General features: G+C 35.3%; 1 protein-coding gene and 1 non-coding gene across 2 annotated transcripts; both read right to left on the minus strand.

Moving 5' to 3' along the window:
* Positions 1 to 29: 29 nt before the first annotated feature.
* On the minus strand, positions 30 to 1,649 carry LOC141588153 (uncharacterized). Its single transcript, XM_074409607.1, has one exon. It carries the CDS (start codon positions 1,647 to 1,649, stop codon positions 30 to 32), a length of 1,620 nt encoding a protein of 539 aa, XP_074265708.1.
* A 6,505-nt stretch (positions 1,650 to 8,154) lies between these two features.
* LOC141588921 (small nucleolar RNA R71) lies at positions 8,155 to 8,261 on the minus strand. The gene has a single exon (XR_012519887.1). It is a non-coding gene; the product is annotated as a small nucleolar RNA R71 (small nucleolar RNA).
* Positions 8,262 to 18,774: the final 10,513 nt, after the last annotated feature.

Consider the following 18,774-nt stretch of genomic DNA (forward strand, 5'->3'; position numbering starts at 1 on the left):
ACAGACAAGTACTTCCAATATGGAAGCTCCTAAAATATCGACTTCTTTGTGTGATATACCCCTGCCGGTGGAGGTACGTATGGTTTTCCAAATTCTCTAGTTATATTCTTAACTTGGTTATAATATTCTGTTCCACTCAAAAACAAAGGCGGCGGCCTATGCTCGATTTTCCTATAAAAAGCCTTCTTCTTCTTTCGATATTCGTGATCTAACGGTAGCAACCGACGACTACCGGGATATGCATATTTGCCACTATTTTCCAACCAATCAGACTCGGTGTCATTCAAACATATCGGGCATCCCTTATCAGTCTTTGACCGATAACCAGAGAGGTTTCCGTAAGCAGGAAAGTCATTAATTGTACAGTAGAGCATAGCGTGCATTTGAAACTGTAGTCCGGTTGCTGCATCGAATACCTGCACCCCATCATTCCACAACATCTTCAAGTCTTCAATTAGGGGTGGTAGGTATACGTCGATGTCATTTCCAGGCTGTTTAGGTCCAGAAATTAGAAGGGTTAACAAAATGTATTTGCTCTTATTGGTAAGCCAAGGGGGGATATTGTAGATTATCAACATAACTGGCCAACAACTATGCTGGGTACTCAAAGTTCCAAAAGGGTTAATGCCATCAGTGCAGAGTCCTAATCTTAAATTTCTAGGCTCTTTACCAAAACATGGAAAGGTTCTGTCAAATGTTCTCCATTGAGGAGCATCAGCTACATGCCTCAGTTTTCCATCGTTATTCCTCCCTTTGTAATGCCACAACATGTACTCCGCATCTTTTCGGTTAGCAAACATACGTTTAAACCTTGGTATTATCGGTAAATACCACAAAGTCTTGGTCGGACTGCCTTTCTTGCTACCACTAGCATTGTCTCTCCTCTTGTACCGTGACTCACCATATCTTGGACACTCTATAAACTCGCTATACTCTTTCCGATACAAAATGCAATCATTCGGGCATGCATGAATCTTCTGGTATTTAGTAGCTAATGGACATAGTATTTTTTTGCATTCATATGTGGTAGTAGGTAGCTCATTATCTTTGGGCAAAATGTCTGACAAAAGTTCCAACAATGCAGTGAAACTTTTGTCACTCCACCCGTTCCCAGCTTTCAGGGTGTACAACTTCAGTAGAGCTGATAAATGGGTAAACTTAGAGCATGCGGGATATAAAGGCTTTTTAGAATCACTAACCATTGTCTGAAACATAATAGGACAATCCACAAGATCTTTTTCAAGATCATCCATCATAAGATCAATGTTCTCCCCGTCCATTTTATCGCCCTTATTAATCCCGTCATCACTAATTTCATCCGCATTACAATCCTCAACATCATTTCTAATCTCGTCGGTATTGTCTACTGTTATATTTGTATTTATGTTACTATAACTACGAATGTCCCTCTCATTTTCTCCATGCCATATCCACACATTATAGTCTAAGGTAAACCCTTTTATAATTAAATGCTCCCGCAACTCATTAACAGAATTCACCCTTTTTCGATTCTGGCATATACTACACGGACATATGAAGCGATTGTCCCCATGTACTCTTTGATATTCAACCGCACAACGAATAAATTCCTCATCAAGCCGCCGAAGAAAATCAAAATCACGCTGGCCATACATCCAACTTCGGTCCATTCTCTAATTAATACAAACATACATTAATCCTCTTTAATTAATACAAACAAACATAAAACCTGTCTTCTTAAAATTTATCATAATTCTAATTTAAATTTTATTACTATATAATATTATGTCAAACAATTATAATATATACCTAAATATGTCTTCTTAAAATTTAAAAATAAATAGAAGTAAAAGTAGCAATATGTAGGGAATAATTTTCTTACAAGACAATACCTCTAGAAAATCCAAGTATAATGTTCTTTTCAATACTTTTACATCGGTTACCCAAACCTAGCTTAACTATATGGAGGGAATTATTTTTCAAGTAACCATATAGTGAGAATTATTTTATTTCACAACATTATGTACGGAAATCACCCCTTTTTCTTTTCCTTCTAATTTCTGCACTTTTCTCTCACATTTTCTAATATAATCCCATCACATTTACAACACCAACAAATCAAACCAATTAAAGCTGCATTAATTTTAGTAATTATCAACAATTTTAAAACCCATAATTTTTTTTGAGAAAGATGGAGTTCTGCAACCCTAGGATCTATAGTTGATTAGCTGGAGTAAAGAATAAGAGAAAATAAGATCAGACCAGTAGCATTGTCAAATGTATGGTCTAGTGGCAGAACTTTTGTCTTTTGGGCCTGTGGCTTTTTTCCCAAACCATCCCGTGTTCGACTTGCACATAAAGCATTTTTTTTTATATTTTTCAGTTTTTGTTTCCCTAATTTTATACTCTGTATTGTTTTATGAACAATTCTTTCAGTAATTTATATTATTAAAAATAAAAAGGGAACTACTAAGTACTTAATAATACCTATTATTATATATGACTATATTATTTTACAAATTATTAAGGAGTAGTTGTTACTCCTTTAGTTTCAGTCATTTATTAACCTACTTTATTTGAGTGATATTTTAATTAAAGGTAACAAATAATTGAGCGAAAAGATGTATATATTTTTTTTCGGTTATAAATTACAAGTTGTGGCACTTTTGTTAGTAACACGTAACGGTATACAAATTGTCAAGTAGGTCACTAGAAGTACTAAACTACTAGGACTTAGGGCTCAGGAGCAATAAGCGCGATAAAAATTCGTGTTTTCAAATTAAAAAAAGCGATTACTAGATAAATTCTCGTCAATAACTAAAAAGATAGATGTCAATTTGGTCTTTTCTAAGAAGAGGCTCCTCAGTCATTTTCATATATTCCCTCTGTTCCAGTCAATAGTTTACACTTGTTTTATTTCCTCTGACGAAATAAAGTAAGCATAAACTATTAAATAGGACGGAGGGAATAACAGTTATGAAGAGATGTTCCTAATTTCCTTCCAAGCTAAAACGTTAGGGCCGAGAATAGATTTTAAATATTCAACACGAAAAGACCAACATAGATGACATATATACTAATACTACAAGCTGCTATACAACTCCATGAAACCAAGAACACGAAAAGACCAACATAAATTACAAGTTGTGGGGTTTGGAGTGTAGATGGGTGACTTGGTGATGGGTTTTACTAACACAACATTGAAGTGAAGCTACACAAAAATAGAAACGGAGCAATTCTAAGAATGTACCGAAATTAGAAAAGAGGCACGCAACTCCTAAGAATTTAGAGGGAATAGTTTTTATTATGACCATGGATGCCATTAAAGGAAGCAAAAGTATGTATGGAATACTTCGTGTTATTTAATTGTTTTGTGAGGGAAGAAGGTAGGACATATAAGGTATAAAGCAGGTCAATAGCGTTTTTCAGTTTGTTACATGCATTTGAAACTTGAGGAAAATCATATATACGAAACCAAAAGGGACAAATTTGTATACTTGCTTGTTCTTTTTAATTAGCCAAGTCAGTAATTGAACGACTGATTCCTTATGCGGTTACACGTTGTTCCCAATTAATTGCTCTACTATTATGAACTATGACGGGTTATTATGAACTATGACGGGTTACTAGTGCAATAATCGGCACAACCAAACAGCCAAACATGCAATTTTCATCAAATTCACAAAATCAAATATGCACAACCCAGTAAATTGACACAAGTAAACACCAAAAACCAAATACACAAACCAAGATAAACTAAAAATATAAGCAATTAGATCATAAAACATTTCCAGAAAAAAATATTCATAGAAATAAAGAGATCAGCGGACGTAATTAAGGGCAAAATGAGTAGTATACCTAGTATGAAATAAAAGTGCAGATGCCTAGCCGTCGGGAAGCAAAACCGGTAAACACGCGTCGGGAACGTCGAAACAAACAGCAGCAATCCAATAATAGGGAACTTGTTTGCTAATAGGGAAGTCGTCGGAACAGACAGCAATAATCGTCAATTCGTCTATCGAAGTTGTCGAGGGCGTGTTCGACGGCCTAAAGACGGTGTTGCGTTGTCAGTGTTAACTGTTAAGGGAGTCAGATAGCCCGCAATAGAGAGAACGACGATGGCTAGAGGTTTCTAGGGCAAGTTTAATTGGTGATGATGATGGAATAGGAAGAGTCGTGGGTAAGTTTAATTTAGTTTGGGTATTGTCGGCATCGGTTCCTTGCAATAGCCGATGGGAATGAGAAAGTAATAAATTATCCTCCACTAAAAATATGTTGACATCGGTTATGATTAAATAGCCGATGGCAATAAAACAACATTTACATCGGTTTTTTATAGCGAACCGATGCCAATAGTAGAAAAACGTTAATGGCATCGGTTATATAACAACAGCCGATGCCAAAATAGCTCTAAATTACATTTGCCATCGGTTTCTATTAGAACCGATGCCAATAAGCCGATGCCAATTGCCTTTTTTGTACTATTGTAGATTGGATCTAGACACGTACTCAGAAAGTTTTGTAATGCAAATGTATACATTACGAAAGGAGAACAAGTATGTAGCAAGGTTGAGCAGGGAGTTGCTAAGACCTACTTACAATGCCTATTCATAGGCTTAACATGATGAGTCATGTCATTTCAATTGGATTGAGATGAACAACTACATACAAGATCAAATTAGATTATAGAATATGAAATAATAATCAGGCATTGACTATTCATATGTGATAATCGCATTTGTTGTTCGAGTTTTACTTTAAAACTCTTTTATTATACTTTGTTACATCCAAACGGGTTGTATGACGATATTGAACCCCGTTAAAGTGAACCCGGATTAACATAGTATTCGCCCATAGTCACTTGTATGAGGTGACGTCTCGAAGTGACTAGAGTGTGATGCGATTTATGGCAAGTTCAGTGCCATACAGTCATGTGACATGACTAGTCGATCACATAGGTGGTATTAGGAACACTTTGTCGGGCAGTGACCGCTTATAGAGTTCTGGCAAATTTATATAGCCTGGTCGTGGCGAGAGCTACTATAGTATTCTAATGAGTCGATTCTTTTGACTATAGACTGTTCGCCTAAGATGGCACAGTTTCAGATTAGCTTTGATTTATGTTACTACGACCTTCGTAAATGGGGTCAAATGGGCATATTTTGGGTTATGATGGTTGTGGCTAGTCGAAGGGAATAGTGCGATAGGAATTGTCTACCCCCTTGTCGGGTTAAAACAATATCTCGGGGCCACTCGAGGAGTAATGAACTGGAAATGCGTGGCCACGCTCGGAAGGTATCTATGGTAGAAAATTCCGGTCAATCGATTATTCTCCCGGATCGAGGAAACCACTCTCGATATGATCACTTGCAAGTACGACCCGAAAGACACCTTGCATTGAGTGGGAGATAGTAATAGGACAAGAGAATTGGTGACGCACACTTGTCGAGGACAAGTGGGAGATTGTTGGAATATGTGTCCTCCGACAATAATGCGATCACAATTGTCGATCATATTGATCACATATTTAAATCTAATAACAAGAATACGAAAGGGATGATACATTACATATATAGTCAACTGGTCCACACATATCGGTAATGATTGGCTGGCTAGAGTTTGACATTACTGTCGTGCAACGGTGGTGATCAGTTGATCCCTTGAGGTCACACCTAAAGGACGATTCCCTTAATTGAAAAAAGGTTAATTAATTGTATGTCGATACAGATTAATTAATTCCTTAAAATTAAACAAATTATTATCATAAGAGAGAAAATGACATCTTATTATAATGTGATTAAATAAGATTTTATTTAGTAATTTAAGAAGTTATATTACTAAAATTAATCGGTGTTTGCGAAACACGCGAGATGAGAATGATAAGTTAGTTATAATTACAAGATGTTGTGAATTATACTAACTAGTATTTAAATGACCATTTTATGTGAAAGTAATTTTGAATTACTAGTCAATTTGTTAAATGTGATTTATTTAATTTGTAAATGATATTTAATTTGTTAAATATGTATTTTAAATTAAAACATGACATAAGACATGTCACATGTCACATGACATATAATTATACAATTGACAAAAATAAACTGGACTCCATATTACACATAATAACCGAAATATTGGTGGGCATTTTTAGTAGTTTTGTCTTATTCATTTGTCTTATTCATTTGTCTATGACACTTGATAGTGACTTGACTATGACAAAGCCTTACACTAATTAGTCTTGTGAAGACAAAAAGGAAAAAGAAAAATGGTCCTATAACCCTAATGCCCACCGGTTTTGTGAAGAAAATAGAGAGATTTATTCCCTCAATTATTCCATTCTCTCATGTTTAATAAAACACACAACATTCTCTCTCTTGTTCTTCATAAAATCAAGTTTTATGAATCAAATTTATACAAATCAATCACTAATAATACTAGTAGTAGTATATGAGTATTAGTAACCGATTTTAAGGAAAACCACATTACAAATATCTAGTACATATTATTTTGTGGGATTTTGGGATAGTCTTGGGTGCTACTTATTGGAGGGCTTCTATTTTGAAGTCATGGATGATCATCCTAATGTATTTTCTAGCTCAAGAACAAATGAAGGTAGGTGACCTTCATTTGTGCCCATTTGGCCGAATTTATGATGGTGAGAAAACGATTTTCTTATCTCTTGTTATTTAGTTTGCATACATAAGATCAACAATTTTTTTATGACTAAAAAAATTAATTCATATATGAATATGTAAATTAATGAGATTAATTATTTCTAACAAAACCAACATGAGGGATTCATGCTTAATTTAATATGTTTTCATAATTTATTTGCTTGCTTGTTGTGATCTCAACTTATGCACATGTTATGCTTGATGAAATGCGAGCCTGTGAATCCTTGCATTTTTTACCCATCACTTACCTTTTCAATGAGACTTGTAAGACATAAACCAACTCGAGTCTTATTAGACCATGCATATAGTTGAGTAGGGAGGATTAAGTCGACTTGTAGGTGTTGTACAATCTAATCAATTCGGCTCCGGGACCCAAACCTTCCTAGGATTGTAAGATATAAACCAACTCGATCCATCACAATAATAATTGCTTGCTTATAATTTGAGAATATGTTTGTATGATCAATTCTCATGAATCCCCTATGACCCCATGACACCCTAGTGCTTCTAATCAATTGTTTACATCTCATTTTAATCGTCTTGCTTGTTTACTTTTATTGCTATTTAGTTTAGTAATCTTCTTACCTCAACCCAAATTGTGACACCCCTAGACACCGCTACTCGCAATCGAAAATCCTACATCAATACCTGTACCTTGGGATCCGACCTTTACTTGCCTCCTTACTAATAGTAGATTTGTTTGTGAAGTTATAAATATTGTTTTGGTCTAGGTGCTCCTAACGACAAGTAACCGAAAATTAAGCTCCAAGTGAGCCACGACCAAAAATGGCGTCGTTGCCAGGGACGGTGTTAACTTGATTTGATTTTCTTAGATTGTTATTAGTTGTGTCTTTCTTTGCCTTGGGAAAGTAAAATTCCTCAAGGTTTGTTCTAATTGTTTTCAAGTTGTTTGATATTTTGCATGTCTATAAGATCACAATGTAACTTGTTACCCATTGATCACGAAATTGAAAGGACTTTGACAACCAATAGAAGACTTGCTAGAGGTACTTTGAAAGGTATTGGTGAGGTTGTAGATATTCAACCAAATACTATTGAGTTCATCAACCCTTTTGCAAGAGAAGGTGAGGAGAACCCAACACAAAATCCAACACAAAATCAACCCACAACGCCTAAATTTTCATCACATTCCGTACCAACCGAGGAGAACCTACCCAATGGTACTCCCACACCACAACACTTAACCGGAAATTTCATTGCTAAATCCGCATTTATCCAATTAGTCGAAAGAAGCCAATTTGGGGGGATGCATAGTGAAGACCCTCACTCTCACATGGAGACTTTTTGTGACTATTGTGATGCGATTTCACAAACCGGTGTGACTCAAGACCAAAATCGATGGGTCTTATTTCCTTTTTCTCTAATTGGCACCGCAAAACAATGGTTGAAAAGCCTTGATAAGGCTACTCTTGGAATTGACTCTTGGAAGAAGTTGGCTCTAGCTTTCTACAAAAAATTCGAACCTCCGGAAAAGACTAACATGCTAAGAGCTCAAATTACGGGTTTTAAGCAAAGGGATGAAGAATCTTTGTATGAAGCTTGGGAGCGGTTCAAAGGAATTTGTCGCTCATGTCCTCATCATGGACTTAGCGAGTGGTTCTTGGTACAACAATTTTGGAATGGTCTTTATGAAGACTCAAGAAACATTCTCAACATGGGATCAAATGGTATGTTCACCGAAGTTGACGATAATCAAACTTGGAACAAGATTGAGGAAATGGCGGTCCATAATTCATAATATAGTAGACCTCGCAAGGCTACTAGAGGAGGAAAACATGAAGTGGACTCTATTACTCAATTGGGTGCTCAACTTAGTGCTCATATTGATACCATTAACTTGAAGTTTGAGAAGTCTATGGCTAAACTTGAAGAAGCCTCAAAGTCACCAAAGCATCATGTTAATGCCATGGTAGCATCTTCATCAATCCCAAGTGGGATATGTGAGAATTGTGGAACTTTGGGACATGACCAAAGTGAATGTAGGGGAACAAATGAGCAAGTGAATGCTTTTCAAGCATACAAGAGTAGTACCCTTTATTCCAATTATTACAATGAAAACACCAAATTCCACCCAAATCTCTCATACAAAAGCCAAAATGTTCAAAACCCTCAACAAACATACACCACACCTCCCATGAGAAACCAAAATCAAAGACCCTTTTTCAACCAAAACCAAGGTTACCAAAATCAAACTCCATACAATCAACAAATGACCAAGGTTTTAATGTTCAAAAAGCGGTCTTCCAAATGCAAAAGAATCAACAAGAATTTTTCACTCAAATGCAAAAAGATAGCCAAGCAAAGGACATCACCATCAACAACATCCTAGCCCACACAAAAATGTTGGAAACTCAATTGACCCAACTAGCATCTTCAAACTCTCAAAGACAAAAGGGGCAATTACCACCTCAAGGTAATCCCCCAAGACATGAAACGGTTAGTGCCATTCACTTGAGGAGTGGTACGAAATATAAAGGACCGAAGAAGCAAGTTGAGGATGAAGTTGTGGAAGCTAGTGACAAAGAAGGAGTTGTGCAAAACTCTAAAGAAAATGAACCAACAAAAGAAGAAGTTTCAAAGAAAAATGAAGAAAAAGCCAAGGAGAAGGAGCCCATTGTGATTAGACTTCCATTCCCGAGTCGTCAAGCTAAACCTAAGTTTAATGACCAACTTGGAAAATTTATGGAAATTGTGAAGAATTTGGAAGTCTCGATTCCTTTCACGGAATTAATCAATCACGTGTCGGCCTATGCAAAGCACATGAAGGACATCCTTACAAAAAAGAAGTCGATCCGGAAGCTTGAAACTATCGCCTTCACTAAGGTGAGTAGTGCAATCCTTCAAGGGAGTTCACCTCCGAAACTTAAAGACCCGGGAAGCTTCTCAATACCGTGTACCATTGGCGACACCACGATCAACAAGGCTTTGTGTGACCTAGGAGCAAGCGTGAGTGTTATGCCGTATTCGGTTAGTAAAAGACTAGGGATGGTAGAGCTTAAATGTACCAACATCACACTCCAAATGGCCGATAGATCGACGAAGACACCGTTAGGGATATGGGAAGATGTTCCCGTGAGAATCGGCAAATTCTTCATCCCGGTGGACTTTGTCATTGTTGACATGGAAGAAGACTCCAATATTCCGATCATCCTTGGTAGACCTTTCTTGCACACCGCGGGTGCGGTGATAGATGTGAAGCACGGAGAGCTTACTCTAGAAGTAGGAGACGAGACCATAACTTTCAATCTTGACAAGACCATGAGAGCTCCCCGTTTGCATGAACCATGCTTTATGGTTGATCACTATAGCCGGAAGGATGATAGGAAGAAGTCGGAATTCCAATGGAAGAAGAAAGTTGATAATGCTCCATCAAAAGAGCAAGAGAATAGCAACAAAGAGAGCTTGAAAAGCTCACCCATGACAAGTGAAGAGGATGGCCTCATTGGCCAAAACAAGAAAGAAGGAGAGTTGTCTCTATCAACTCAAGAATTTTTTAATGATCAAGTAGACGAAGTTTACGGTCTTTGGGATGATGAGTTCGAAGGGATATTCAATCCCTACATTGGTAATGCTATGAACCAAGACCATCACGGAGAACAACAAGTGCAAAGATCTATTGAGGATCTTTATCATGATAATGAACAAGCTTTCGACTACTTCTTCAAGGTGTTGAGTAACATCAACAACACCTTGAACATGCCCCCTTGACATCTCACATTGGATGAGAGTTTGGTGGAGTCCTCCCTAAACCACCATTTGTAAATATCCTAACTCCCTAACTTACATTTCAATTTTTACATTGCATTTTTGTCATTTTTGGATTTATATTTTTGTGCTTTGATCAAGATATTCATCATTTTAAGAGAAGTGAGGGAGGGACTTATGATTTTATTGATGTATAGTGCTTTGACTTAGTGTGGGGATAGTAATTGCCTAGGCTATTCATGCCTTTGTAGTGCCCCCACAATGAAGAACACGAGAATTGAAGAATGAAAATGTTACGGGTTATGCAGTACCCACGGATGGACCTGAATCCGTGTGGACAAGGAGGAATCCGAGCGGCCAAGAAGAGAATCCGCTCGTCCCGAGGAATCCGAGCGTCCTATGTCACCAGACGCCCGTCTGGCAGAGCTGTAGAATTCAAAAAAATGGTCTGTCACAGAATCCGAGCGTTCCAACTGAGAATCCGCTCGTCTGATTCTGGACGCTCGTCTTACAGAGAAGACGCTCGTCTTTATGCTGTTGATTTTTAAAGTATCACCCTGTAACAGAATCCGAGCGTCTTCCAAAGAATCCGCTCGTCTCAAATTGAGGAATTCGCTCGTCTTTGTTGAAAGACGCTCGTCCTGTGGCGTCTTTTCCTAAGGCAAAACACGAAGAATCCGAGCGTCCCAGTCCTGAATCCGCTCGTCCCCTGCTGCTGTTTTCAAATATAACGGGTCATTTATACCCCCTTCCCTTATTCATTTTTATTTCTTCTACATTCAAACACTACCTAAAACTCAAAAACCCCAAAAACTCAAAAACCCCAAAAACTCTCATCCTCTACATCAACAAAACCAAATTTCCTCAACCAAATTCAACAAAATCAAATCCAAACTTCCTCACAACAAGAATTAATCACTCCTTTTACAACAACAATTGATTTAAACACCAAAATCTTCAACCTTTGAGTCGATTTTTAAAGATACAAAGCAACATTCTTTCATCTTAAATCGATTTGGGCATAACTAAAAATTGAAGATTTCAATCTTTCTTTGGTGTAATCAACAATGGCAAGAACTAAAGGAGGCAACAAGGCACCTCCAAAGAAGACACTTTCAAAAAGGCAACAAACTCTTCAAGCAAAACAATTGTCAAAGGCATTGGTAGTCCATGAGGCAAGGTTGGAGGTTCAAAAAGGTCCCCCTATGGAAGCTACAACATCAACAACTCCGGTCATTGAGCAATTATCTAATTATCCGGAGGTAATTTTCACTTCCGACTCTCATAGGGATAAATTTGTTCTCTTTGCTAAGAAGACCATTATGCCTACAAAATTTATTTGTGAAGATGCCTTGACAAAGTTGGGTGTTCTTGAACAAACCAAAACCTTCTTTGAGGCTATGGGATTGGGTAAATTGTTTACCATGAAAGAATTGACATACCCTTCCCTCACCTTGGAATTTTTTAGTTCCTTGAAAGTCACAAGGGTGGAAACTAGAACCCACATCGAGTTTCGTCTTGCAAATATTGATAGACGCATCACTTTTGGTGAATTGAGTAAGATTTTAGGCCTTAGTGATACCCCGTACTATGAAAAGATCCCCGAAAAGTATGACCCCGCTCCTCTTTGGGAGGCAATTTCCGGAAAGAAATTTGTGCGCTTTCATGATTGTCGTGCTCTATTAGTCCACCATCTGGGCATTAGAGTGTGGCATAAGGTCATTGGGAATACTTTTATATCAAGAAATGGCACTAATCATCTTACCAAGCTCGATTGTGTTCTTCTTGAGTCGACCTTGAACATAGGGAGGGAATATACTAAGCCATATAATGCTCTAAGACTTTTGGTTGAACGATGGCTTAATGTCGATTGTGGTAAAGAGGGCACCGCTTTTATTGTAAATGGAGGACTAGTTACCTATTTGGCCAAGCACTTTAACCCAAATTTCAACAAAGACAACACTTATGTGGCGGTTAAAGGAGGTCATCGATCTCATTGATATGGACACCATGATTCACAAGTTTAAGTGGGTCAAGCATGATTCTCTTGACACCAAATATGGGTGGCTAACCAATGAAGCTAGATCCTTCACTTTGCCTTCAAAGATTTGTCGATTAAGTGTTCACCGATCAAACTACCTTCTTCCACTCTCCGAAGAGACCAAGTACATTATTCAACAACAAATAGGCGAGATTGACGAGCCCTCCTCCTCCATTGTCACACCACCCTACCCATTTGAGTATCACGAGTTCAAACCCAAGGATGTCGAGGTAGGAAATGATTACATGACTCTACTCATGAGGGAAATGCACAAGCAAGCTTACAATGATAGAGTGGATGCTTACAAGGCCCAATATCCACCCCTCCTACATCTAGCTTTGTTGGAATATGTCTCCTCCGATAATAATGCGATCACAACTGTTGATCATGATGATCACATGTTTAAATCTCATTTTAAGAATACATGTGGGATGTAATATTTTACAGTCAACTGGTCCACACATATCGGTAATGATTGGCTGACTAGAGTATGACATTACTGTCATGCGACGGTGGTGATCAGTTGATCCCCTTAGGTCATACCTAAAGGGTGACACTCTTAATTGATTCTTTAATTGATCGTATGTCGATACGGGTTAATTAAATTGCTTAAAATTGACGGACGATTTTGTGAGTATAATTAACTTGTCTTATTGTAATTCGATTAAATAAGATACGGTCTAAGTAATCAAATTGTTTTATTACTGAGATTAAATTATTGTTTACGAAATAATTGAAATTGAATGAATAATTTATTATAAATACAAGACGTTGTGATTTATAATTCAATAAATCGTTCTGGTACAAGTAATTACGAATTACTAGTCGATTTTGTATATGACATATTTTTATTAGTATGTTGATTTTTAATGTGTTAAAACTACATAAATGTGAGCCATAAACATGTAACATGTTACATGTGACATTTTGACAAAATTGACAAATTGACAAAGATAAAATGGAACCCATTTTATCTTACATTCTACCGAAATTATAAAGGTGTTTAGGGTTTTGTTGTGTTTTAAATTTAAATAAGAAAAGCACATATGATTACACTACTTCTAGCTATGCATGCCTAATTCCTTTTGTGAAGAGCATCTTGGCCATGCATTGGCTCCTTTTCTTCCCCCCACTCGGTTTCCACCTAGAAGAAACAAGAGTTTTTCTTCTATAATTATTCTACTTTTACACTACATAATTTCTAGTGTAAATTTTTATTCTACTCTCTAACATTACTAGAACTTAGAGATAGAAAATACTCCATTTCTTCCCTTCTCTTGGCCGAATAAACAAGAGAGCAAAATAATATTTTGGGGCAATTTTTAAGCAAGATTAATAATATTACTAGTTCATAGTATTGTTAATTATTAAGAGTTACACCTTGGGTATTCACTTTTGGGAGGGATTCTAATTTGGATCCTTTGTTCATCCATTTTAAGGAAGCTCAAGAACTAACAAATAGTAGAATTTGTTGGTGCCCAAAACCGAAATCCATAAGCTTGTATGATGATTTCTTCTCTACTCTTGTTCAAGTTTGCATGCATAAGATCTAGATTTAATTTTATGACTAAATTAAATGTCACATATATGAATATCTTAAGTAATGGAATTAGTGAATCCTAACAAGCGGTATCATGAGCCTTAGGTTGTTTGCATGCAAATCGGTTTATAGTTTTTCCGAGTTATATGATTAACATACAAAACTAATTAATTTGGTTTTATGAAGATAAACCTAAAAATAACCTTGCATGTTAAACGTTTCTGGTCCTAAGTGATTTTTAGGACATTTTGGTTTATTTATGGATTTTATTGTTCATTTTATATAATATTGGCATTAAAATGTCATTTTTGGACGAAAAATAGCTAAACTTCAAATTTTTCAGTGGTTTTTGGATATGTTTTCACATATATTATCTACTGATGGCCTGTAAATGTTCATGATAAAATGATTTGTTTTGCTCGAAATATGGATTTTTAAGTTAAAATCGTATTTAAATGGGTAAATAGGTTAATATGAGTTATATATCGAATCTGGTCATGGAAATTTAGTATGTTGTCACATGTAATTTTACAAGATGTGTGTAAAATATTTGGCTATAATAAAGTCTTTATGCATGATTTATGAATTTTTGATGAAAAATCACATAAATAGTGACTATAATTAGTAATAATGCTAAAACATACTTCAAGACTAAAGGAAAAACGTCACATGTTGCATTTTATCATATATTTCAGATCTAAAAGTGAAAAGTTGATGAATAAAATTTTTCTCATATTTTTATGGTCATAATTGTTAAAACCGATAAACCGCAACATTGTTTTTCTCGATAAATTTTCGAAATTTTTAACCTAAGTTTTGAACATTATGAGTGTCATGGTATTTTTCCAGAATGTTCATGAGTTTAAATTTCAAAATTTGAAATTATTTGAAATTCTTATGATTTAATTTGAGGTTTATAGCATAAATTTTGTATTTTTGGGTCCATTTATGAACAATATTAAGAAATCAAGTTTAATTATTGTCAAATGTAAGTGGAGACTAATTTTAAGTCCTAAGATGGTTAGGGTAATTAACTTGTACATAAATATGAATTTATGTAATTATTGTGATTTTAATAAGTTAAATCACGCAAATCCGTAAAAACCGATTAATATACGATATTGGCTCTTAAAGGCGATTTAGCATAAAATTTGGCATGCTCATACATATTATAATGCTGCATTTTATTTATGATTGTCATATTTTAATTTTATGTAAATTTTGAATTATGTAATTTTACTTAGTATGACCTTAGTTTTAATTGATATTACCCGAAATATATGGGAATATCGATTCGGTTGTAATTATTGTGATCTCGTATCACCGTTTTGTAATTTAATAGATTTTTTTTAATTAAAAATGTATAATAGGAAATTATGTAATTCATTTTGTAATTTATATATTCCGGAATTCCTTGAAGACAGTGCCATTTGAGAAGGCGATCCATCAAAGAAAGCGTTGCCTTGAAATGCGTGCCAAGACCGAAGCTCAAGGGACCAAAGGAGTTGGTTTCCGAATTTGTAATAGTTTATTAGATTTACTATTTTACGAAGGCCATACCAGGATTTTATTTTATGCTTTGCATTTTATTTATATGTTGCATGCATCGCTAAATCTCCATAACTATAACATGCATTTTATTTAATCGAGTAAATGGACCGTGTCAATTATAATTACCGTAGTTCACCTCTTTAGTTCACTTAAAATGTGATAGATAATAAATTGACATGACCTCTCGCTAAATAAACAATTGAGACTTAGCCTTACCAAAAAGTAGAAACCATGAAAACCTATTTCATGAGGGAGTGCACTCGGCCCTACCGGGGTACAAACCTTGTTACGTAGGTGAAGTGGGTGATAAATGTCTACCCACCGAATTTATAAAGATAAGGGTTGTATTCGGCTTTACCGATGCCCAAGTTGATGTAAATTTCGATCATGGACACATTTATTCGAAATTTGGGTTGAACTCAACGAAAGTATTCTCGACGGTTGTCGGATGTGTTTCGGGCTAAAGATAAATATTAATGTAATTTTATCGACCAAAAGTTCTAAAAGTAGAATCGATTAAAGAGTTAATCCACCGAGTTATATTGATAAGGGTTATATTCGGCTTTACCGATGCCCAAGTTAATATGAATTTGGATTTTGGAATCATTTATCATAGTTGGGTAGAGGTCACTATGTAAATGCTTTACTTGATATTTACAAGTATTAATAAAACGATAAATGTTAAGTTTTCCTCTATTCCGTTATCATATTGTTCTATTTCTTTACCACAATTCATATACGATATCATTTCGATTTTTGATTCAAATCTCCATTAAAACATCGTAACTAAAGACAAATATGAATTTTCTTCTAAAACCTCGTAATATCCATTGAAAGGATCTCTTGTGAAGAGTATAGATAAGAGTTATTCGTGATCAAAAGGGTTTTTGATTCTTGACTAACATATCTACTTACAATAAATTGTTTCTCATATGCTTAATTGAGTTAAGTACTTTGAAACGTTACATCATTTTGCTAACCAGATTTGTTTGAAATCAAAATTGACCAAAATACCGCAACCACTTCAATGAAAGTTTTAAGACTAAACAAACGAATGAAGAGTAGTCTTCATGAATTTCAATTTTGCTTCTCTTAGCAAAGACTCATTGAAATGAGTGGGAGCATTCTCTTAAACCGTTAAGAAAAGGATAAGGTTTTAAAGAAGTAAAATTAGAATGGAATTGATACAAGGTAATGTTAAAAGTAAAGTTATTGAGAATAACGATACTAAACCTATCAATCCCGGCCGATAAAATTTCCATTGTCTTAATTGTTGGACGCTAGATAGAAAGGAAACTACCCCAAATTATTGAAGAATCAACAAGTTAGTTGTGGGACATATAATGGGGCCTTCTTCTTTAAATGTTTATTTGATTGACATAAATTTTGCTAATACTACTTCGTCAATATTAGAAACCGGTGGTGGTTTACAACATTGTATTTGATACATAGGATGACTAGAATATGACGACTAGCAACAATGATGTTGAGAGATAGAGTCATTGTGTACTCAATCTAGTTTTTGGGTTTAAAGTTGTACTTAATTCTGACTATTAAGTGCATAAACTCTAAATAAGAATATAAACTTGTTAAGATACAAAAGAGGTTTCACTTTTGTGACCCTATACACCATGATTTGATGTATGGCTAGCCCACTATCAAGATGATTGTATTCTAAACCAAACTAGAATGATACATCATGTAGATGATGCAAGACTCAAATTGGTAACCCAAGATTAAACCTTAAATTCAGGAATGATGAACGCAAAGAGTTATCGAGTACTCTTGAAACCATTAGATCTTATGGTATATGCGTATCTTGTATTCAAAGCAAGATGTCTCGTGCCTTTTGGTTGAAAGGGAGATCGAGGTTGTAAATCATTGATCCAAAATAAGTTGATCATTTTCTTTTACCAACGATTTAAGTTGACGCTAATGTGTTCACTTAATAAGGTAAATAGAGAAATCTTTGAAGAAGTTCAAAGAGTTCAAGGAATCACGATTTAGTCGTGATGGGATTATCAAAGTGAAGACTTTGATATAAGTCAAATGAAATGTGATATAGTATCACAAGTTAATCTCTCTTAACACACATTATGGGATAATGTGTGGTTGGATAAGAAATCAAACGCTATTCGATATGGTTTGGACTTCAATCAAGTTACTTTGAGTTACTTGATCCTTTTGGGTATTTTATCATTTTGTCTAAATTATTTTTCCACTAAATCTAAAACGAATCATATGAGATATGAAATGGTAGGGTACCATGTTTGTAAGTTTTCAAAAGAAACAAATGCTCATTTTTCCTTACTATAATCACGAGTACAACAGAATTGTGGCTCGTGAAGCTGTCTTTCTAGAATAAAAGTTTATTTCTAGAAGACAGAGTGGGAGAAATTATTCAAGAGCCACAAAGAATGTTATGTCGCAAGAAACTGGTCTTTCTTGGCTACATGAGCCGTTTTTGTGTAAAACGTTGTTTTTTCAAAACCTAGGAGGTTAAAGTCATCACTTGTTGAAGATGATGAATTAGTGTTACTTTTAGAAAGTAAATAGCTTGTAACTTACAAAGAAATTGTTTGATTCAAGTTGGTTACTTCTGGAAAGTAATGAACATATGACTTACATGAGAGTGTTTAAGTCACAACTCAATACAAGGCTTAGAGCCATGAAAATCCGAAATAAATTCCAAGTGAATTGTTAGATATCAAAGCTTGATTGGTAGCAAAGGGTTTTGCACTAGTTGAAATGCTTAAGTCTATTTGGATCTTCTTAGGGATTGTGTTTCATTATGATGATATACATATAGCGAGTGAATCTAAAACCCACTTCTTCAATTAGAAGGAATGTATTCAATACATGTCTTGTGTTTTATAGATTCTTACAATCCTAAGACCATGTGCAACTTAAGAGATGGTCTTAAGTAGGACATCAATGAGTTGGAATCAACATTTTGATCATATGATAAAACTTTTCTCGATAAGTCGAGAAGTTGTGTTTTTACATAGAGTTTAGTGGGAGTTACGGAAATTTTAATTAGTCTTATATGTGGATGACATATTGATCATTGGGAATGATTTGACACTTATGGAGTATTATAATACATCTTTAATATCCGGATTTATGGAGATAAATCTGCATGATATTAATGTCAAATAAGGAGTCTTATGTTGATAAGATTCATGACTAGTTCAATCGAATTGAACATATTTGATTGATTCCATTTGCTTCCGCTGCCGAATCAATTAAATAGGAAATGATGT

This window comes from Silene latifolia, chromosome 6 (genome assembly GCF_048544455.1).
Source record: "Silene latifolia isolate original U9 population chromosome 6, ASM4854445v1, whole genome shotgun sequence".
In the NCBI taxonomy this organism is placed as follows: Eukaryota; Viridiplantae; Streptophyta; class Magnoliopsida; order Caryophyllales; family Caryophyllaceae; genus Silene; species Silene latifolia.

Excerpts from the sequence above, each read along its gene's own strand:
- LOC141588153 (XM_074409607.1), bottom strand. The coding sequence starts at position 1,649 with ATGGACCGAAGTTGGATGTATGGCCAGCGTGATTTTGATTTTCTTCGG.